At 41.4% G+C, this 23,878-nt stretch overlaps 1 protein-coding gene across 2 annotated transcripts in view; it reads right to left on the bottom strand.

Annotated features, from left to right (window-relative positions):
- TMEM243 (transmembrane protein 243) overlaps window positions 1–23,878 on the bottom strand; it is a 30,879-nt gene that overhangs the window by 921 nt on the left and 6,080 nt on the right. The window contains exons 2-5 of one of the 2 annotated variants that reach the window (XM_073619535.1): window positions 21,796–21,866; window positions 17,760–18,030; window positions 6,881–6,931; window positions 4,001–4,105 (exon numbers count right to left, since the gene is read on the bottom strand). In XM_073619535.1, coding sequence (XP_073475636.1) covers window positions 4,001–4,105; window positions 6,881–6,931; window positions 17,760–17,864 — 261 coding nt within the window. In that variant the 5' untranslated portion in view covers window positions 17,865–18,030; window positions 21,796–21,866. The remainder of the gene's footprint in view (window positions 1–4,000; window positions 4,106–6,880; window positions 6,932–17,759; window positions 18,031–21,795; window positions 21,867–23,878) is intronic. The other variant, XM_073619534.1, reaches the window with a different exon arrangement.

Here is a 23,878-nt window from a genome sequence, read left to right as displayed (position 1 = left end):
ACAGCATTTCTGCTTGCACATAAATGGATAAGCTTCACATGAGCTCTGGGGATAATTTTCTTGCAAAGTCTTTTTACCTTTAGTAAAGTAACCCCTATATAATCACACAAGGTATATGCCATGGGCCAGCTACCAAAGCTTGTTATTCAGGTTAATGTTTGATAAAATAAAATATGTTACAAAAGGTTTTCTCAGGCACTACAAAAGGTGACAGAAAATTGTTCAGATCTTGTGTATGTTACATTGATTGACTGATCTTCAATACTTTAGCCAGGAAACCTGGACATGCAAGTAAAATTCTCCATTTCTAATGCCACTTTGCTTTTTGGGTAGTTTCCATCTTGATTCTGACAGCCCTAGCGAATGGATCAGACATATTACTGTATCTTGGAGAATCAAAAATTATTATTAATCCCAAGAACACACATTTTTTTTTTACAGATATCCTCTGAAGGTTTTATAAAAACAGCTCAATAGGAAACTGGTATCTGAAGAGATGAACATGTGTAGTTTGAACTTTTATGATTTAAGTGGAGTACAATTGCACACATGGAACAATAAATAAAACATCTGATATGCCCAAAAAAAAAAAAAAAAAACCTTCAGAATGGACATTAATAATATTTGTATTGCATGCATCCTACACTGCAACATAACACTCATCCATTTTAATTATATATATAAAATGGATAAGTGTTATGTTGCGGTGTAGGATGCATGCAATACAAATAATGTCCATTCTGAAGTTTTTTGGGCACATCAGATGTTTTATTTATTGTTCCAACAACAGGCATAAAAAGGAGAAGTATAACCAAAGCTTTTTGGCTGTACTATTATGGATCACAGGAGTGCAGTTTGTTGTTGTTGAGAGCCCTCCACAGCCCATCTCTCCAATGGAGCGGAGACTTACAGTCAATACTTTCTGCAGCCTGAAGACAGAGCTGAGCTATCAGCGGTGTTTGATTGCTCAGTTCTCGGTCCTAAGCCTATTACACACCAATTTTTTTTTTGTTCCCAAACCTCTGGGTTGAACGGAAAAAAAAAACCCTGACAGTCCTGGTCGAGCCACTATACTTATGATCCGATGTTAGCACAGCGATTTCCCCCACTGAGCGGTTGTGTTTAGGCCCCCCCACCAGAACACTCTGGTCAGTGCTCTCTGCCATTAGCTGAGAGTGCTGATTGGGACCCAGTCGTCCGACAAAAGCGGCCATTAGGTAAGAGCGCTGATCAGGAGCCAGTCGTCCGACAAAAGCGGCCGGCTTCTGTCGGACCAGGTGACATACACACTGGCGAATGTTGGATTTTTTTTTTTTTTTTTTATTATTATTAATTATTATTATTATTGTTGAACCACCCAATGTCTCCCGACATTCGGCCCTTGTATACTAGGCATTAGAGCCAGCAAGGGGAGTACAATTACATATTTATATATTTAATTTTTTTTTTTTTTTTTATGAATCCTGAATGTCCTAACAAATGGTGTTGGGCCTCTATTCTGAACACCTATCCTACATATTTATCTTTGTATAAAGAATACCATCAAATTGTTGTCCTCTTATATCCTTTCAACCTGTATAAGCTCCATATATTACCATCTGGGAAAACAACAACTGAAAAAGGATCTCAGCCAAAAGATCATCCCCCCATATCCTGCAAATGCTTTTGCATACAAAGTTCACAAAATAATATTATATACCCGATAAATACATCTATCTATAGAGAAGATGCCATTCCTCTACACATGGTAATGATCGCAATTTAGTTGTATGTTGCTGGCTTGTTTATATATTCTATTTATTTTTTTAAAAAGATCTTATTTTAAATAACATATGAATCATGAAAGCAACACGTCTTAAGCTTGTGCTTTCTGGTGTCAATGGGCTACCTGGTGTGCTCAGATCATTCGTTTTCAGTATTGGGACCTTTGCATCAGTATCTTTAATGCAGGAGGATCCTAGTACTGGATAGGCATGTATATAAACATGGATTAAGTTCACTTAAAGTGGAGCTTCACCCAAAAGGGTAAACTCCGCTTGTTCGCACCCTCCCCTCCTTCACTGTCACATTTGGCACTTTTTGGGGGGTGGGGGAGGAAGTGGATACCTGTCAAAACCAGGTACCCGCTTCAGGGTAAGATCACCACACAATGATCTTGGCGATCTACAAAATTTCTGGTCTCTCATCCCAATGCCTTCTGGGAGAGGCACAGGTCGCAGAAGACAGCTGGAACATTCAGAAAGCGCGACTCACGCATGCGCAGTAGGAAACAGGCTGTGAAACCGCAAGGCTTTACTTCCCGTTTACCTTGGTGAAGATGCCGGTGCCTGCACCCACAGCTGATGGATAAATCGGCTAGGGAACAGACATCGAGGGATCCCTGGACAGGTAAGTGTCCTTAGATTTAAAGTCAACAGCTACAGTATTTGTGACTGCTGACTTTCAATTGTTTGTTAAAGCCAGCCTTGACTTTAGGATGTGTGTTAGACTTCTGTGCAACACTTTTTTTCCCCCATCAGGTTACACATTATTTAGCTACATTTGTGGCTGGAGCGGTGTTGTAGGACTGACTAAAAGGGTCCTGGGCCACAAGCAGACAAGTATTATGATCCTCGATGGACTAATCTGACTGAATTGAATAAAATGAATTCCAACATATATCCAAACATATAGCTGGAAGTCAAAGGTCTTCCGATCAGCTATGACGTGCCAAACCTAGCCTTGCAGCATACTTGGAAAATATTTGCCCAGTGATAAAAGTTTTCAGAAACACCACCAGATCAGTAATGGTAATGATTTCTTTAGAACAATGCTTCCTAGAATTGTATGGATATACGTAAAAGCTAATGGGAAAAAAAAAAAAAAAAAAATAGTTCTAAGCTTGTTTACATCGAATTCAGATTCATTATAAAAAGGCAAAAAATGCAGCAACTGGCCAAGTTAACACCACAAAAAAAAAAAAAAAAAAAAAAAAAAAAAAAACCACACGCACCTCAGATCCGTTCCGGATGCGTTTCTGCATGCACATTTTTAAAGCATTTCCGGAAGCATTCCAGATGCTTTTTTCCACTGTAATGGTCTGGAGGTCTGGTGCGTTTTTTTACGTGTTACAGTGAGTTTTACCGCGTTCCAGTACAGTCCAGGAAAAATGCAGCACGTTCTATGTTTTTTTATTTCTGGAGCTGGACTGCCCTGCAACTGACCATACTGGGGTGAAGTATGTCATGGAAAACCATATAAACCTACTTTCCGTGTCTTTACGATGCAGAAAAAAAAAAAACAACACACACACACACAGGATTGCATGTTGTGTGAACTGGCCCTGAATACTTGTACAGCAGTTTGATCGTCCAGCAGCCGGACACCTCTGTTTTTTGTGGGCAAGTATAGCTTACATCTCCTCCCTTACTGACAAATGGCTGCTTTCAGTAGGTTTCCAAAGATGGCAATGCGGTAACATCAAAGTTACTTGCAGGGTCACAACTGATAACCAGTGTACATAGATACAAGTAGGGTTGCATCAATACTTGTATCGGTATTGGTGCCGACACCGAGCATTTGTATGAGTACTTGTACTCATGTAAATGCTCCGATGCTTAATCCACTACCTGTTGTACCGGGTCCGGGTCCTCAGTGTAGCAGGGAGAGCACGATGGCAGAGTGGCATTCCTGTGCCGGATCATGCATCTAGTACATGATCTGCCACTTCCAGGTAGGGGGCGCACTGGCTGTGCTGCGATTAGTCACAGCACAAGCCAAACAGCGGGTGCCAGACAATGATTGACCACCGCTGATCAGTGAGGAGGAAGACAGGACAGAGCTCTGTCTTGTCAGCGGGGGATGTGCCAGATCTGGTTTCCCTGCGAAGCAGGGAATAAAAAACAAATACACGAACCTGGGCATTACTACTCTCTACTTTTGTAGTACTTCATTCTTGAATTCAAAAATCCAGATTTCTGGAGCTACATACCATTTTTCTCATTTACAGTAAAATACTTACCAGTATGAGACCAGTTATTGAGCACAGCAGTATGCAGAAGGCAAAGAAAACATTCACTGGTTTCGGAGGTGGTTGGGGAAATACGAAAGCACTGATAATTGTTACCTGTACAAAAAAAATTACATAGTAATTGAGGAAGTGAAATAACATTTGCATTACAGAAAAAGAAAAAAAAGCAGGAAACATAATCAAATCTGTATGAGCTCCCCCGCGTATACAGAAAATACTGCATGCAAATACAGATCTCTGGTTATACAGGCACCCACACCTGTCAACTGAATGACTTGGAAAAGTGACCCCACCTAGGGCAGTGCAGACAGCCATACTGTATTGGAACCCCTGAAATAACAGGTTTTTAAACCTGAAAAGGATTAGATAAAAAAAAAAAAAAAACTGACAAAAAATAAAAAGTACATCCTTCAAAGAACCTACTGTACAATCCTCAAACTAATGAAAATGATTCTTAGCATGACAGCAAAAGTTTTTCAGCCATCTACTGCACTTGATCATCTGTGTTCATGAGTCCATAGCTCCCAACTATCCCTGATTTCGAGGGACTGTCCCTCATTCAGAATAAAGTCCCTGTCCCTCATCTTGGTCTGATATATATAGTTGTATATAAATGAACTACTTATGTATCAAAAAGTGTTTCCCATCCACTTCCTAAATTGCTGTATTTGTAAATTCCAAAAACCAGAATACAAGGAATAGTATTGGTTAAAAAAATAAATAAATAGAAAGCACTTTGATTGACCAATCATTTTTGTTGTACAATTCTCCTTCAAGGGGATGCCACGTCTACACACTTTTGCTAATAGGTGTTCCCATCTCAAAAAGTTTAGAGGTATGCATGAGTCTATTATAAGAAAAACACTGAACAAGAGAAGATCATGGATGAGGATCATCTCACTTTTTTGAACTCATTCATGAAGATTATAACTCTCACTACTATAGCTAAAAGCCTCTATAAAATATGCAGTATGTGCTGGCAGACATTAAAAAAAAAAAAAAAAAGGAGTCCAGCCTGAGCTTGTTTGGCTGGGCTTCTTCTAAGCGTCACAGGAGTGCAATTCATTTTGCACTCCTGTGACCCGTCTTCATCGGAGAGCGGTCTGAAGTCCGCTCTCCGCTGACGTCACTGCAATTAGTCGAGGCACCGTGTCATCCTGACTTAGGAAGTCTGAATCCGCCAGCTGCCTTGACTGATGGCAGTCTCAGCGAGCCGCTGAGATGGCCGCTTCCCGTCCCTCCACAGCTCAGCACTCCAGTGAGCATGGAGGAGCAGAGCAGGAGAGATGAGAGAACTGAGCCATCCGCTATGTTCGGTGGCTCGGTTCTCAGTGCAGAGACGCAGTGGGACAGTTGCAGCATCCACCTAGACGAGTATGAAGATCCCCCCCCCCAAAAAAAAAAAAAAACCAACAACACACACCTTTTAATGGCAGTAGTGTAAATATCAAAAAAATCTAATCTGGTTAAGAAGTGCTTTAATTTCATGCAAAGCAAAAAAAAAAACTAAAGAAAGGGTCAGTTTGCTGTCCTTCAGGCTTTATGGGGGGCCGCACTATGCCCAGTGAGAGTAAACAATGCCTGATCTGGTGTCGATGGGAGGAAAAGTGCCCAGTCATTGGTGTCAGTGGAAGGAATAGTGCTCCATCGTGGGTGTCAGTGGAAGGGATTATGCCTCAAGGGCCGAATAAAGGCAAGCAAAGGGCCACATCCAGCCCCAGGGCCGCAGTTTGGAGACCACTGACCCAGAGCTTAGGGAAGAGGAAGCTTTGCAGACTTTCCGTATCCAATCATGTACAAGTATAAAATGCTGCATCTGTCCCTCCTGAGTACACTGAAATGCCGGGAGGGATGCACTGCAGCTGGACAGCCCAATGTCCATGAATAAATTGCAGATAAGTTGCATCTGGAAGCCATTAGAGTCTTGGACAACAAAAAAAAAAAAAACAAAAAAAAAAAAAAAGCTACTTTTACAAGCATTTGAGCTTTTATTTCTCTGCCTAAAAGCAGAGAAAAGCTTGTGCTTTTTTGCATGTTTGAGCATAAGCATTTTTTCACAAACCCTCCCCTCAGCTTATTTTATCTTTTTTTTTGTTGTGCAGGTTAGAGCTTCTTTGAGCTTTTTCACGCGTTTTTTTGGGCACTTAGGCATCTTTTCTGCTCAAAAACGTGAGTTTGGAATTTGGTGGTGGTGGGGGTTCTGCCTGCAAGAGCATATGCCTGTAAACTCCTGAAAAAGCCATATTGTACAGCGACACATTGGCCAACATGGAGGGGAGTTTCCAGGCAGAAAAAATGCACAGTCCATCTATCTTGGCTGGAGCTCCCTCTGATAGCTTGTGGGAGCAGCTTTGCTTTTACCTTGGCACAGCAGGATGCAGAGACTAGCCAGGACCTACAGTATAGGTTTAAGTTATTAGAACACAAATGGGTAAACAGAGAGCATTGTTTTTTTTTTGCACAGGCTGCAAAGACAGTGACAGCTATTCACTCTAGTAATACACACCTATATGAAAGAAGTTTTTAGAGTCAACTTAAATTGGTTCTAAAGGCTGAACATTTTTTTACCTTCATGCATTCTATGAAAGAAGATAAAAACCCTTGAGTGTGCAGCAACCCCCTAAGCCGCCCCACCCACCCAAATAATTACCCAAGCCTGATCCAGCGTTGTGCACGAGAGCCGAGGATTTCCCAGGTCTCTCCCTCCTCATTAGCCGAGAGAGAGTGTACAGGCACAGCTTAAATGTAGGAAACTCATTAATGAACACAACTAAAACAAGGGAAAACTGGGACTGGTTTGTCAGGTACTACACTAGTACTAGAAGAACAAAATGCCTGGATGGCATTAAAAGAAAATAAATAGATACTTACCAGGACCAGAAGGGATGTTAACACACCAACAATAATGTTGATGATTCTATCCTGAAAGCAGAAAAAAATAAAAAAATAAAAGACAAAAAAGGACTGTCATTTGCAATAAAAAAAAAGTGCATTTTAGATAAGCAACTGAATCCTGAACACACGGCATTGTTTAATCTCAGCTTATAAACATTAGTCTCCTGCAAGCATTTTGAAAAATAAATAAATAAAATAAAAAAAAAAAAAAATTAAAAAAAAAAAAAAAATTAAAAAATAAAAAAAATTAAAAAGAGAAGGAGGAGAAGAAGAATGAGTAAAGCAGCATTAAACCCAAAAACAAACAAACAAAAAAAAAAAGTTATATATTGCAGTTTACCAATCCTTAAAATGGGGGTCCACCCACACCGCCAAAAAAAAAAAAAAAAAAAAATTATATTAAAAGCCAGCAGCTACAAATACTGCAGCTGCTGACTTTTAATACATGGCCACTTACCTGTCCCAGGGTCCAGTGATGTCGGCAGGCGACGCCGAGAACCCGTTCGGTTCTCGGCAGCTGCCGCCGCCATCCTAGGTGAGGGAATCAGGAAGTGAAGCGTTGCGGCTTCACTTCCCGGTTCCCTACTGCGCATGCGCAAGTCACGCTGCGCGTCCCAAGTGGTCCCCGCTCTCTCCTGGGAGCTGTGTGTTTCCCAGGAGACAGCGCGGTGGGGACGGGAAGAGGCGTAGACTCCCATGGGAGTCTATGCCGGAAGTGGGTGCAAATACCTGTCTTAGACAGGTATCTGCACCCACCTCCCCCCTGAAAGGTGTCAAATGTGACACCGGAGGGGGGGGGGTTCCGAAAAGCGGAAGTTCCATTTTTGTGTGGAACTCCGCTTTAAAATGTGCTGGCTGCATTAGTTTTAGTTTCATTTTCACCTGGTGATCTGGCCAAACTTCCTGTCTTAAGATGTCTCCACTCTACATAAAGGAGGAAAACAAACAGAGCCCCACCTTTGGACAGCAGCATTGTCAATCTTTGGAGATTAGGGTTGCAACCTTTTCTTCAAGCCAAACCCGAACACTTTAACGGCACAGGGCACTTTTTTTTTTTTTTTTTTTTTTTCATAGTATACACTATAGGATTTTAAAAGACCTAGGGCATCTTTGGGTGCCCCAAAGAGAGCGGTAATGCAGCCCACTGCGGCAAACAGTGGATGTGGCCAAACTGCTCTTGCTGACATCATTGCCCCCCCATTACCCCATTGGTGCCAAACCTGCCCCCAGACAGCGGCCCACAGCTCCCGGATGGCAACAGATTTTTGTGTGACTATCTCAGTAACTTGGGGAGCCACAGCCCAGTCTGAAAAATGTGTCCGGGTTTCAGGCAGACTGATAATTCCAAACCCTGACTGTCCGGGTGAATCCCAGACGACAGGTGGCAACCCTATGTTAGATGGGCTAGAAGATTTAGATGGACTAACAAATTAAAGCTGAAAATTCAGCTAACACTCATCTCTGACTACCACTCCTGTTGGACAGCTTGGTCTGTTAAAGGAATCTTAAAAATAACAGACTTACTGGCTGAAAAACACAACAACAACCACCACCAACAAAATCTAATGCCAGCTTCATATAATAAAAAAAGAACCATTATACTCAACTCTCCAGTGGTCCATAATCCTAAATGCAAGTTACCATAAAAAAAAAGCTGTCATATGCCCTGTACACACGGTCGGATTTTCCGACGGAAAATGTGCGATAAGACCTTGTTGTCGGAAAATTCCGACCGCGTGTAGGCTCCATCACACATTTTCCATTGGAATTTCCGACACACAAAGTTTGAGAGCTTACTATAAAATTTTCCGACAACAAAATCTGTTGACGGAAATTCTGATCGTGTGTACACAAAACCAAACGCACAAAGTGCCACGCATGTTCAGAATAAATTAAGAAACGAACGCTATTGGCTACTGCCCCGTTTATAGTCCCGACGTACGTGTATTACGTCACCGCGTTCAGAACGATCTGATTTTCCGACAACTTTCTGTGACCATGTATATGCAAGACAAGTTTGAGACAACCTCCGTCGGAAAAAATCCATGGATTTTGTTGTTGGAATATCCGATCAATGTCCGATTGTGTGTACAGGGCAATACACATCTCTCTTGGTTCCAGTGCTGCATTCCACCAGAAACTTCAAAGTTTGACACGTCTGGGAGTGTCGGACGCCTATGCCCCCCCCCCCCCCCCCCCCACCACTGCATGCTGTGGTTCCATCCTCTGACTCCTTAGATCACTACAGGACATAGTATTAGTGTTTATGGGCTCACAAGATGAACCACAAAGCATTGTGGGGGACACAAGCATCTGACATTCACAGAGTGTTGGATATAAAGGCCTTTCAGCTGCGTCGTTTTGCTGCAGAGTTAAGATTCCATAAGTGAATGCTGCACCATCTTCATGTACAGATGCTGCTTGGCTTACACTTTTTTGTTGGCAAAAGGTCATTATAAGCCTGCTGTCAAACATAACAGCACAAAAGTTCATATAACAAAAAAAAAACAAAAAAAACAAAAAACAAAAAAAACAAACCACACACACGAGAAGCAGAAGAAGAAAAAAAGAAACCCCACACCACACACACACACACACACACACACACTCAATATATAGTAACACATCTAAAAGTTTTTAAAATGTATCCAAACATTGGAAATAAAATATAGAAAATTAATTATTAGCCTTTATATAAAATATACAGTTGCGGTAGTAACCCTACTAAATAAACATTGCAAAATCTACACTACAACCTCCCCCACCACCCCAAAGTACTGGACCTGGCTTTCTTGTACCCCATACACCCAAAGAATTACAATTGGTATATAGATTTGGGAGCTCTCTCTATAGCCGTATGTATGTACACACACACACACACACACACAATCTCACATTTTTGTAGAGATTTTATTATATCCTTTCATGTGACAACACTGAGGCTGCATTCACACCTGAGCGTTTTCAGCATGGTGGTGGGATTGTCCAAGTGCTGCCGGCACTGGGGAGCCACAGTTCATTGAGGGAACCATGAATGCCAACATGTACTGTGACATACTGAAGCCGAGCACGATCCCCCCCCTTCAGAGACTGGGCCGCAGGGCAGTATTCCAACATGATAACGACCCCAAACACACCTCCAAGATGACCACTGCCTTGCTAAAGAAGCTGAGGGTAAATATGATGGACTGGCCAAGCAATTCTCCAGACCTAAACCCTATTGAGCATCCTCAAATGGAAGGAGGAGCGCAAGGTCTCTAACATCCACCAACTCCGTGATGTCGTCATGGAGGAGTGGAAGAGGACTCCAGTGGCAACCTGTGAAGCTCTGGTGAACTCCATGCCCAAGAGGGTTAAGGCAGTGCTGGCACACAAAATATATTGACACTTTGGGCCCAATTTGGACATTTTCACTTAGAGGTGTACTCAAGGGACATTTAGACACTAATAGCTGTGTGTTGAGTTATTTTGAGGGGACAGCAAATTTACACTGTTATACAAGCTGTCCCTACTTTACATTGTAGCAAAGTGTCATCACATGAAAAGGTATAATAAAAGATTTACAAAAATGTGAGGGGTGTACTTACTTTTGTGAGATACTGATAGAGATGTATAGATATCTCTATCTATCTAGAGCTCGAAACTGTAATTATGGAACACTTCTAATCACTTTTTTTATTTGAATACATTTTCGTGCAGCAATCCTTTGAACTTTCTTCTATATATGGCCAGTGGGACAGTCTGATTGCATTGCACATAGAAATTACCAAAGTGCCGTTCACCCCACCAGCTTTGGATAGAGAGATATAGATATATATTTATATATATATATATATATATATATATATATATATATATATATATATATATATATATATATATATATATATATATATATATATATATATATATATATATATATATATATATATATATATATATAATTTATTTACTGCAAGCAAGAATAGCAGGCACCTAGATGGACTTGTACATATCATTACCAGCCTCTAACAGCTTGCTCCGATGCCTCATGCACACCGGGCATAAAAAACCAAAATGCTGCTTATACAGGCGTCTTGTATTTTATTCTTTCAACTTGTAGTAACAACTCTATGTTAGACTATGTGCCCATGCACATTTGGGCATTTATAAAAAAAAAAACAAACAAACAATAAAATTAAATAAAAAGCTTGATGCACCTAAATGCAGTGCTTAGGAGTTTAAAGTGTTTAAGTACCTTTTTAGTGTCTTGGGGGAAAACATTTCATAGAAGCCTTTTATTCTGCTAGCAGTTCTGGCATGTTTTTTCTGGAAGCCTAGTGTGCATGGACCCTTACAGTTAACTACAAATAGGCAAAAGGTACTGCACTTCCGGATGGTACCAAAGTCTACCCATCTCTTCCAGGCTCATTCATTCCTACTGGACAGCAATGCAGCACATCATTGTGGATATTAGGACATAGCGGCAGACTCCAGAGAGTCAGAGTTTTGCCTATTAGCCTGAAATTCATCCACAGAAGAGGAGTAGTAAAGACTGCTGTAACACCTATAAAAAGTTACTTTTCTTTTTTTCATAACAAAGTCTTTTATTTGAAAATGGCGGGGGAGAAAAAAAAACAGGAGCTGCTACTGATGTCTTGATACTGAGAGTGCTGGTCCCCCTCATACTTCTCCTTGCTGCATTATCTGGCGAGTCAATGGACAAGTATATTGATATTGAATTCCCAACTCCATAAAAGCCCCCCTTTACATCAGTGTGCTCAGCCCCCTTTACATTAAACCCCCCTTACATCACAGTCCACCCCCCCCCCAGTCCTCAGTTTCCCTTCTGATCAAATTGCCCCTTTCAATGGAAGCCTCCCTACACAGTCCTACCTTTGGCAGGGTAGAAGCACTTATTAGCCTGGGGTGTCCTCTTCCGGGTCTCCTGCTCGGCCGCCACTGTCATCCTCACAGTCGGGCAGGGGGCTGAAGGTGTTGCAGGTCTGGCCAGAGAGCGAGAGCTGCCCAACTCATTATGTTAACAAGCGGGCGATTACCCACTTGTTACTTTGAAAAAGACTTCCACTCCATGTAGATCTGCAGCACCTCCAGCCCCTGCCCCACTGTCAGGATGACGGTGGTGGCCGGGTGGGAGATCTGGGAAAGGACACCCAGCTGCTAAGTGGCATGGTTGTGGTCCAGACCACGGCCCACCATTTAGTGATCCCTGGTCTAGGGGATAGCAAGTGCACTTTAATGTACTAGATCCTCTGCTGCCCTCTGCTCTGGCATTGGACTGTCCTTCAGTGTCCTCATGTCCATAGCAGAGCTATGGTCCCTGCGTTGGTCTTCCTGATGCCAGAGGACCTTAGACCGCCAGAGTACAGGGGAGAGGAGGCTGCGGAGACCGCTCAAGCCACGGTAGCATGCTGCAGCAAAGGATCAGGTAAGTAAAACCACTTTTCCAGATTTCCCTAGACGTAAACGAGCAGTTAACCCTTGCAGTGTGAGAAAAGCCTTACTGCAACAAACGGCTTTTCGTTTTCTCAGAGGTTGCAGTTCGTAACATTTCTACTTGATTATGTTCAAACCCTTAAATTAAAGCTGAAAGTCTACACTTCAAATTAGTTTGGATCGTTTCATTTTAATTTTATTCTGGTGGCATACAGAACAAAAAGTATGAAAATTGTGCCAGTGTCCAAATGTATATGGACTTAACTGTATATGTCCTCATATATCTCTACATGGACGAGGTGGTTATATATATATATATATATATATATATATATATATATATATATATAATTTTTTTTTTTTCATTTGATTAGAAGGAAGAAGATTCCACCCTCTATAAACATCACAGACCCCCGTCCTAGACTTTGGTCTTATATTGATCTCGCAAGTCTCCATCCTGTTCCCAAAGACCACTTACAGAGCTGGCCAACGTGCCTAGGACCCTGCATTGACCATTAGCGATCATTTTCACAGACCTTTATATCTAATCCCATTCCTCCCTTCTACCAAAGCATGATCTTCACGCCTTTGACATCTGGTTTGTCATTCTATTTCTCCACTTACTACCAAATATGCCTGGTTTCCTACAGTTGGGCGCACCTTAGAAGTTAACGGTTAGTTTCTCTTACATTTGTTTACTGTAATCAAAAGGATGATTAGGACTTATTACCTTTCTCATAATGAGATAGATAGATAGATAGATAGATAGATATCACACACACACACACACACACTCTTTTTTTGCCGGATCATGCCAGCAGCTCTAACCACAAGCAGCGATCACTGTATTCTGCCGATGTTGGAAGGCTCTCCACCAGCAAAAACACAATAGCACTGTGGAAGGGATTTCAATACTAACTGTGTTGAAGGGGGGGGAAAAAAAAAAAAAAAAAATCAAGCTTTCAACCCATGGTTAAAAAAAGAAAACTGCATAATGTATGGCCTTGCCTGAGAGGAACAGCTTAGGAGCATCCAAAAAGTAAGCTGGAGGGTACTTAGGTTATCTTGCATTAAGTCAACATTGCAAATTCTTTGTGTTCTTCATTACCTCTTCTTCAAAAGCCATTTGTGAGCAATACTAGGTCATTTTGTACACAAGAACTGAAAACCAGAACTTCTTGTAATCTTGTGCAATCATTTCAAGAGTCATAAGTCCACTCCTCGTGTAAAAGAATGAATGATTTATTGCAGCTATCCATGCCTGAGGTTAGAAAAGTTTGACGAAGGGTTTTTCCGATTTTACAGTAAAAGTAAAAACATTACAATGAAAAAAAAAAAAAACCCACCACACCACACCACACACACACAAAAATGGTTCCTGATTATAAATCTGCAAATGAATAATCATGACTCAAAGTGTTATCAAACATGCCTAAATCCAACATGCTCAAAGACAAAATAGTAAAAAGAAAAAAAAAAAAAAAAAAAAAAAATCAAAGCACAAATATTAATGATCAGACAGGATGGGAACAAGCAAAATTTTAAAAAACCCTAATTATATAATTAATAATAATCTACATCAATGTGCGGAGTTCACCAACCCACATAACTAAAACCAAAAGGTCTCCTTTATCTCATTTCACTCTGTACATATTGAATGCATAATTATAATGGACCTAAATTATTAGACCTTTATGGGAAATATAAGAGCCAAACTGCCACAAAGAAAGCCTGTCACAGGGGGTCACCATAAAAGAAGAGAAACCATAAAAGCAGCTTTATTCAACCTTTTCAACACAGAGGAACCACCCCTGCTAAGAATTACTATATCTACAACGCATGATATATTAGGCCCCTTTCATACCAATGGACCCTTTGGGTCTGCCTGTCCGTTTTTTCAGGTGGACCCGATTGGACCATCCATTGTTCTCTATGGGGTGGTGGATGTCAGCGGACATGTGTCTGCTGTAACCAGTCGGCATCTGATCCGCCAAATTCAGACAGATGGGGATACATGTGCCATCCGTCCAGCGGATCAGAGCGTATGACAATCAGATGGAAATGGGCATGCGGTCTGTTTCCATCCGACAGCCCCATGGAGAGCAGCAGGCTGTGTCCGTGTCCACTCTGCACAATGCGTGTGAAAGGGGCCTTAGTGTGATAATCAGTGGGAAGAATGCTCCTTACACTTGTGGTCTTTGGGAAGAATTACCCCCATATAGATAGCTAAAAAGATCAATGGTGTCAGTGGGAAACTTATCTGAGAGGAAGAAATTGCTCAAGGAACCCCTAGCAACCTCTAGGACAGGGGTAGGCAACCTTAAAGAGGTGGAGATCTACCTGAACAACATGGGAGAAGTCAAAGATCACAGGGCACAGTGTTGTCTCCTCAAACCTGATTTAAACCTCTACTTGCCGTACTATTGTGTCTAAATTGTGTGTGTTGCACACCAGTCATGGATTTAAATCAAGTGGTGAGAAGGCAACATATCTCCTGCTCACCACCTGTCAAAACACACTCAGATCGCTTTTTTGGAGAAGCAGCAATGCTTGCTGCACTTGTAAACGAGCCCTTAGTTGCATTTGGCAGGAGCATTCTTAGGGCTCGTTTACACATAAAATCCTGTGGTCGAGTTCCGGTTTTACTGCCCCAATCCCTACCCCCTTTAGCTGCTGAGGCAGCAGCCAAAAAGGTGTACACATGCTGCAGCAGGAATTAAGCCCCCTGTTGCTTTTGGTGCATGCTACCGCCTGCCAATCAGGTCCTATTCAAGTAAATGTGGCCACTCTGCATAGGACAGGAGTCAGCACTACAGAGGAGGCATTGGCTTATGCAGCTCTTGCTCCCTACTACAGCTCCATCTTTACAAGTAGTCCTTCTGCAGTGCACTCTGTTTCATGCTCCCGGATGGTGGGTCAGCAAGTCCAGACTGTGATCTCTTGGGTTGCCGACCCCCGCTCTAGGAGGTACCCTACAGTTCTACTACACAACCCTGGGCTGAGAAACACTGTTTTAAAGAGGAAGTAAATCTTTGAATTTTACCTACAGGTAAGCCTATAATAAGGCATACCTATAGGTAGTGTAAATATCTCCTATATATGCACCGTTTAGAAGATATTTACGGAAATCACTGGCGAATGCGCTCTGAGGGAACGGCCACCCATGTCGTTCCCTCAGAGCCCTGTGGCGTGACAGTTGGATCCAGCATGCATGTGTGGGATTGACGTCATCGGGGCTCCGGCCAGTCACAGAGGCGGAGTCCGCAAACCTGGAATCAAGACAGGTGACAATGGAAACAAAGTATTTCTCCCTCAGCGCTCATGCAAAAAAAATATGATAAAATAAAAATATATTTAGCTGCTACTATAAAAATGTAAACTGTATAAAAAAAAAAAAAAAAAAAAAAAAAAAATATATGGTAAAAAAACAAAGTCTTTAAAACATTAGCAGCGCTTAAGAAGTTCATATGTGAAATAAAATATAAATAAAGATGACAAGTTCCACTTGTGTCTTAATTGTGTACAGCAGGGTGTGGGGTGGTAGCTGATCCGTTTATAAAGAATGTTGAACACCAACTCTCTGCTGATCAAAATGCCAGATAAATCCTTCACCACATTGCTTTTATGGGAATCCCCTATAGGTAATTCACTTACCAGAAGGTGATGGGTTAACAGCGTGCCTTTCACTGGTTTAATATTGACAGACTTATTTCACTCAAATAGGACTGGATATTTGGATAGCTCTCAGCGCACTCTGCATACTTCCATCTAAATTAAGCTCATAACGAGCGAAGAAATAGAAGTGCCCATAGTGTAATCCAGTAAATTAAAATACTTTTATTTAAAAAGCAAAGTGATCCCATATAGATGTACACTTACAATGTATTAAAATAATATAGGCATGCATCATAGATCGTTGAGTCCCGATATACCTTATTACCGCTGAGAGCGGTATTCCCGGGTAAGGTATCACAGAAGAACAATGGCGTGGGTAGCTGTATGGTCATGCCCTGACGCGCGTTTCCTCAATGCTTTCGTCAGAGGGCGGAGGAAAGCATTGGGAAAACGCGCGTCAGGGCATGACCATACAGCTACCCACGGATCCAGTCCTATTTGAGTGAACTAAGTCCGTCGATATTAAACCAGTGAAAGGCACGCTGTTAACCCATCACCTTCTGGTAAGTGAATTACCTATAGGGGATTCCCATAAAAGCAATGTGGTGAAGGATTTATCTGGCATTTTGATCAGCAGAGAGTTGGTGTTCAACATTCTTTATAAATGGATCAGCTACCACCCACACCCTGCTGTACACAATTAAGACACAAGTGGAACTTTTCATCTTTATTTATATTTTATTTCACATATGAACTTCTTAAGCACTGCTAATGTTTTAAAGACTTTTTATTATATTTATATTTTTTTGATACAGGTGAAGATGGAAGCTTCACAATCGCTGGAAAGCTTGGTTTTCAGGTAAGTTTCACATAATGTGCTAGTATGTGATGCATACTAATAAATTATGCCTTTGCCCTGCAGGTAAGAGGGGGGGGGGGTAAAAGGGCCCAGCAGTTTACAAACTCTTTAACGTATATCTCAAGCCAAAACTTAAAAGTGGGAGTAAACTCCCATCTCTGACTTTTACCTATAGGTAAGCTTATAACAAGACTTATCTATATGTAGTGTAAATATCTCTTAAAACATGCACCGTTTAGGAGATATTTACTGTACATGCAGCCGGTGACATTACCGGCACATGCGCTCTGAAATAACGCCCACCTGGGCTGCTTCTTTAGGGTCCTGTACCATAAACGGGGGCTCCCACGTGTGCATGCGCGGTAGTGACGTCATCAAGGCTCGGGCCAGTCACGCAGCCGGAGTCTGCGAACCCAGAAGGAAGACAGGGTGAAGACGGAAGCGCCTGCAGCAGTGACAGTGCGCTTTGTTTTAAGGTACGTTTAACATAATGTGCTAGGATGCGGTGCACTGACAGGTATTTATAAATCTTTTACAAAGATCATAGTATACCCCTCTGACAATGTCTTCATCTGAAGGACGAGGCCATCTTTGTTCAGGCATCACTCAAGGTCAGCATTTACTTTCTGGAGTGAAATACTTGCCCAGAGTTGGCCAAATGTAACTCCTTAGTTGACTGACATTCTTAGCCATGTTCATGAATGTCAGACACAGAACAACCCCTGCTGCGGCCTCTCACCCTGTGAAGTGCTGCAATCTGATCACCGAGGAAGAAGAGACTGAGAAAATGTCACCGCCTGTCTGCAGCAGACTGATGACATCATCTGAGCCTAGGTAAAGTCACATTATGACATAAAGAATTTATTCATACATGCTTGTAGAACTACTAAAATATTCACTTTAAGCTAATCTATAATATAACCAAAAATGGCACAAAGTACCTACCCTGGCAGAGGTCTCCCCAAACAAAGGTCTGTTGTCCTGGCCACCTGTTCCATAGGTCCTGGTGGTATAGTCGTCCATTATAAACGGAGAATGTTCTTCAGTCATTAAATTAGTGTTCTGTGTATTATAGCATACACCTGACAACAAGGAAGCTGAAGCCTTCAGAACATAATCTGTATATAGAGAGCACCCACTTGTGAAGGAAGCACTGATGTTTCACTACTTGTAACAGAAAAATCCCTGGAATGTTCACTTCAGGGTGACTTCTTGCCTGGAGAAGCACAAAGAACACTGAATGAGATACTGCAAACATAAGAACCCCTTACATCATACATATAAGGTGTGGTGACCAAAAACGCATAATGTCAAATTAAAATCAAACTGTTTTCTTAGGATAACAGCAAATCTCAACACTTTGATATGAACCTTGCTTGCCTAAAAGAGCTATATCCAACTGCTAGCTAATGGTTGAGAAAACACTGGGAGCACACGAGCGACTTAGTTGCATTACTGAAAGACTAAATCTTAAAAACACATGAGCCGAATGCCGGGCGGTATCGTCCGGGACAATAAAACCCAGCCGACATTCAGCCCGTGTGTACGATAGCCGAAGGGGCATGACCGGAAAAAGGTCTGCCGATCAGCGCTCTCAGCCATTGGCTGAGAGCGGTGACCGTTGTGCTCTGGCGGGGGGGCCCATCCCCCTGTCAGAACAACACAATAGATCGCTGTACTAACATTGGATAGTTAGTACAATGGCTCTTCCTGAGCCTAGTGTGTACTAGGCTTTACATTACCAGTGACCAATGGACCTCTATTCAACCCAACAGACAATAGAAGCATGAGTAGGAGTAGTAGTAGTAGTAGTAGTAGTAGTAGTAGGATCCAGGGATCAATAGCACAATTTTCCAAACCAGGTATATAGCAAGCAAATCACTGCATTTAAATCTCATTTTTTTTCAATAAAAGAACACATTTAATCACACCTCATAGTATAAAAAAGCAATTTTATGCAATTTTTTTTGACCAGATGCGTTGATTTGCATTAATCAGATCCTGTTCCCACCATACATGTGCAATGGAGTGGTTAACACTACAAACTATATATGGAGAATAATGTGAACAGACTCAAAGAGAGACTTGATAGTTGCACAGGAAAGTTTTTTAAAAAAAAGAAAAAAAGTTTTTTTTCAAAGACAGAGACCTTGCACAAGCATTATTCATTTTAAGCGAAAACAACATTTCAAAAGTAATTTGCAATAGTTTTCCATCTGCAGCAGTCATTAAAATAATAGCCGATGATCTTGCTATGAAGGTCCTTTTTTCAGATGATTCCTGTTATATGGTGGCAATGCTCTGTCCCTTTCTCCCAGTTGTGTTCCTGCACTGTAACATAGGCTTCTGACGATTACTATAAGAGGCTGCCATGCATGTAAATAGGAAGAGGCTACAAAAGAGACTACATATTTGGTAAGGTTGAATAAAGAGACTGGTCTATCCAGTTCAACGTGTGTGCATGAGCACGTGCGTGACTGTGTGTTTATGTCACTACCATTTCCCAGTACATTGTGCTGACTAAGAAACACACAAGTTTTATTTATTTATTTATTTATCCAAGCATTCTGCTGACACCAACTGTAGAAGGGAACTTCCACAGCCTTACCGCTCCAACAGTAAAGAATCCTTTAGACAGTTTACGACTGAACTGCTTCCCATCCAACTTTGTTGTGTCTTTAGAGACGTTAGGTTAAATAGTTTCCTCCCGAAGCTAGTCACCATTTCAAGATTTGTTTATTGTGATCATATTCTCCCTTGAATGCCTCTTCTCCAAGGAGAAGAAGTTTAATGTTTGTAGTCGTTCCTCATAACGGAGCTCTTCTAGCCCCCACAAGTCTATAAACCCCCTGTTAAAAAGTCAGATTTCTGTGATGTAAAACAAAATGAGACAAAAGATAAAAGAATTTCTGAACTTTTTTTTCACCTTTAATGTGACCTATAAATTGTACAATTCAATTGAAAAACAAAACTGAAATCTTTTAGAGGGAAGTAAAAATAAACTAAAATAACGCGGTTGCATTAGTGTGCACACCCTCTTATAACTGGGGATGTAGCCGTGTTCAGAATTAAGCAATCACATTCAAACTCATGTTAAATAGGAATCAGTACACACCTGCCATCATTTAAAGTGCCTCTGATTAAACCTCAAAACAAAAGTTCAGGTATTCTAGTAGGTCTTTCCTGACATTTTCTTAGTTACATCCTACAGCAAAAGCCATGGTCCGCAGAAAGCTTCCAAAGCATCAGAGGGATCTCATTTTTAAAAGGCATCAGTCAGGAGAAGGATACAAAAGGAATTTCCAAAGCATTAGAGATACCATGGAAAACAATGAAAACAGTCATCAAATGGAGAACATATGGCACAACAGCGACATTACCAAGAACTGAACGTCCCTCCAAAATGGATGAAAAGACGAGAGGAAAACTGGTCAGGGAGGCTGCCAAGAGACCTACAGCAACATTAAAGGAGCTGCAGGAATATCTGACAAGTACTGGCTGTGTGGTGCATGTGACAACAATTTCCCGTATCCTTCATATGTCTGGGCTATGGGGTAGAGCGGCAAGAAATACATCCAAGCCTGGCTAAATTTTGCAAAAACACATCTGAAGTCTCCCAAAAGCATGTGGGAAAATGTGTTCTGGTCTGATAAAACCAAGGTTGAACTTTTTGGCCATAATTCCAAAAGATATGTTTGGCACAAAAACAACACTGCACATCACCAAAAGAACACCATACCCACTGTGAAGCATAGTGGTAGCAGCATCATGCTTTGGGGCTGTTTTTCTTCAGCTGGAACAGGGGCCTTAATTAAGGTAGAGAGAATTTAGGAACAGTTCCAAATACCAGTCAATATTGGCACAAAACCTTCAGGCTTCTGCTAGGAAGCTGAACATGAAGAGGAACTTAATCTTTCAGCATAACGACCCAAAACATACAGCTAGATCAACAAAGGAATGGCTTCACTAGAAGAAGATTAAAGTTTTGGAATGGCCCAGCCACAGCCCAGACCTGAATCTGATTTAAAAAAAAAAAAAAAAATCTGTGGGGAGATCTGAAGAGGGCACAGGAGATGCCCTCCCAATCTGACAGATTTGGAGTGTTTTTGCAAAGAAGAGGGGGCAAATATTGCAAAGTCAAGATGTGCCATGCCATTTTCCCCACATGCTTTTGGGAGACTTGAGATGTGTTTTTGCAAAATTTAGCCAGGCTTGGATGTTTTTCTTGCCGCTCTACCCCATAGCCCAGACATATGAAGAATATGGGAAATTGTTGTCACATGTACCACACAGCCAGTACTTGCCAGATATTCCTGCAGCTCCTTTAATGTTGCTGTAGGCCTCTTGGCAGCCTTCCTGACCAGTTTTCTTCTCATCAATTTTGGAGGGACGTCCAGTTCTTGGTAATGTCACTATTGTGCCATATGTTCTCCACTTGATGACTGTTTTCCTTGTGTTCCATGGTATCTCTAATGCCTTGGAAATTCTTTTGTACCCTTCTCCTGATACTTTTTAACAATGAGATCCCTCTGATTCTTTGGAATTGCTCTGCAACTATGGCTTTTGCTGTAGGATGCGACTAAGAAAATGTCAGGAAAGACCTACTGGAACAAGTGAACTTTATTTGGGGTTAACCAGAGGCAAAAAAAAAAAAAATATATGATGGCGGGTGTGTATCGGCTCCTATTTAACATGAGTTTGGATGGGATTGCTTAAATTCTGAACACAGCTACTTCCCCAGTTATAAGGGGGTGTGCACATTGATGCAACCACATTATTTTCGTTTTTTATCTTTTTCAATTTGTTTTTCAAGTGAGTTGTACAGTTTATAGGTCACATTAAAAAGGTGGAAAAAAAGTTCTGAAATAATTTATCTTTGTCTCTTTTCTTTTTACATCACAGAAACCTGACATTTTAATAGGGGTGTGTAGACTTTTTATATTCACTGTATACGTGAACCCAGCCTAAAGGTTCTTTTTACCTGTGAAAGCTGGGAGCAGGATTTTTCTTGGGATCTGCAATGTTCTGTAGGTGTCCTGTGCTTCTCTCCCCCTGATTTTATGGTGATAAAAAAAAAAAATAAATAAATTGACTAAAAGTAACTGACATCCACCTGTTAACAACCCTAGTAAAAGTCTCTGTTCTGTGGTGAGCCGACCCAGCCACTGGAATCTGTAAAGGCTCCTTGGGGGTAGTGGAGTGCTACATAGTGCTTGGCTGATTTGTGGCCACCACCAACACATGACATCGCTTCTCATGGTGGTCCCTCAACTGGGAGAGTGGTTGGTACCCCAGCAGAGCACGTAATGACACGGTATGCATTTAATCCACCACTTTGTGGTACGGTGCTTTCTGCACACCAGTTTTTCTCATATAGGTTTGCTTATTCATTAACAATGTATTTTATTTTTATTTATTTCAGGTACTTATATAGCGCCGTCAATTTACGTAGCACTTTACATATACATTGTACATTCACATCAGTCCCTACCCTCAAGGAGCTTACAATCTAAGGTCCCTAAACTCACATTCATACATACTAGGGACAATTTTAGACAGGATCCAATTAACCTACCAGCATGTCTTTAGAGTGTGGGAGGAAACCGGAGTACCCAGAGGAAACCCACGCAGGCACAGGGAGAACATGCAAACTCCAAGCAGGTAGTGTCGTGGTTGGGATTCGAACCAGCGACCCTTCTTACTGCTAGGCGAAAGTGCTACCCACTGCACCACTGTGCCGCCCCATATCTGTGCGCTCCCCCACATCCCTGGCTCAGCAGCAAACTGTACCTGGAAATCACCAGCTACTCTATCCCCTCCCACAATCATGTTTACATTTTCTTTTTTAAAAATAATAATAATAATAATAATAATAATAATAATAATAATAATAAATAATAATGACTGGACCTATTCCTGTGCAGTAAGAGCATGTAAAAACATATCTAAGAGAGCTCTATGGCAACAAATCAAAAATGCATCCTTGTGATCATCTGAAAAATACACTGAAGAATAAGTTATTTCTAATTCCAAAGACATGTGATTAGACCAAACAGATGTGCATTTTAAATGTTTTACACGCTTTTAAAAAGCATACAAGCATAAAAGTACGCATTAAATTTAAACCCAGGAGATAAAAGGCATATACACAAGCATTAGCTCTCACTTTTGGCCTTGAGCACATGTTCACTGAATACCAATGTGCAGGCAGCTCCTGTGTGACTTTTGAGAAAAGTTCTGCCTGCCTTTTCAAGCCCTGAAGAAGAAAGCGAGGATATTAAGGCCTGGTTCACACCTATGCAGGTTGCAGTTTGCATATTCCAGGTGCATATGGCGTTTTTCAATACACATTTTTGATCCATTGAAGCCTATGGAATCAAAAAACAGAAAAAAGTCCCTGGCCCTTTCCATAAAATGCATAGATGTGAACGTGACCCATAGGAAACCATGTTAAATGGACTTTAGTGCATTTCTGCAAAACCTGAAAAACACACTAAAAAAAAAATGCATAGGTGTAAACCAGGCCTCAATGCTACAAGGAAGGTCAAAGTGCTGATGTGTGCTGAGATGTTTGACTCAAACCCTTACGTCATTTTGCATAGAATGCATTGATCTAGCTTGGACCATTGCAAGTATGCATGTTCCAAAACTTGGGGATCCCAGTGGAAGCTGGAAATTGCTGCTAGCTTCCAGGTCCTGTGCTCAGTGAACACAGGAGGACACTTGCTTGGCACAAGCACCATTCAGGGAACACTTTACATTTTCCCAATGAGTGCAAAGAGTTCTCGGATTGAATGAGGTGAAGATTGTGATATCACCAAGCCACCTCTACAGCCTCCTGTCCAATCAGACACGTCTTTGCATTAATTGATAAAACACAATGTGTTCCCTGAATGATGCCTGTGCCAAGTGAGCGTCCTCCTGTGTTCACCAAGCATGAGGGCAGCAGCTCAGCACAGAACCTGGAGGCCAGCAGCAATGCTTTCCAGATTCCACAGGGATCCTCCAGGATGGCATATGGCACATTTAGTCCAGCTTGCACCAATGTAACCATGAAAATAATA

This window comes from Aquarana catesbeiana, linkage group LG03, assembly GCF_042186555.1.
Source record: "Aquarana catesbeiana isolate 2022-GZ linkage group LG03, ASM4218655v1, whole genome shotgun sequence".
Classification (NCBI taxonomy): Eukaryota; Metazoa; Chordata; class Amphibia; order Anura; family Ranidae; genus Aquarana; species Aquarana catesbeiana.
The sequence above is the reverse complement of the archived record's forward strand: the minus strand, read 5'-3'. Positions and strand labels throughout refer to the sequence as shown.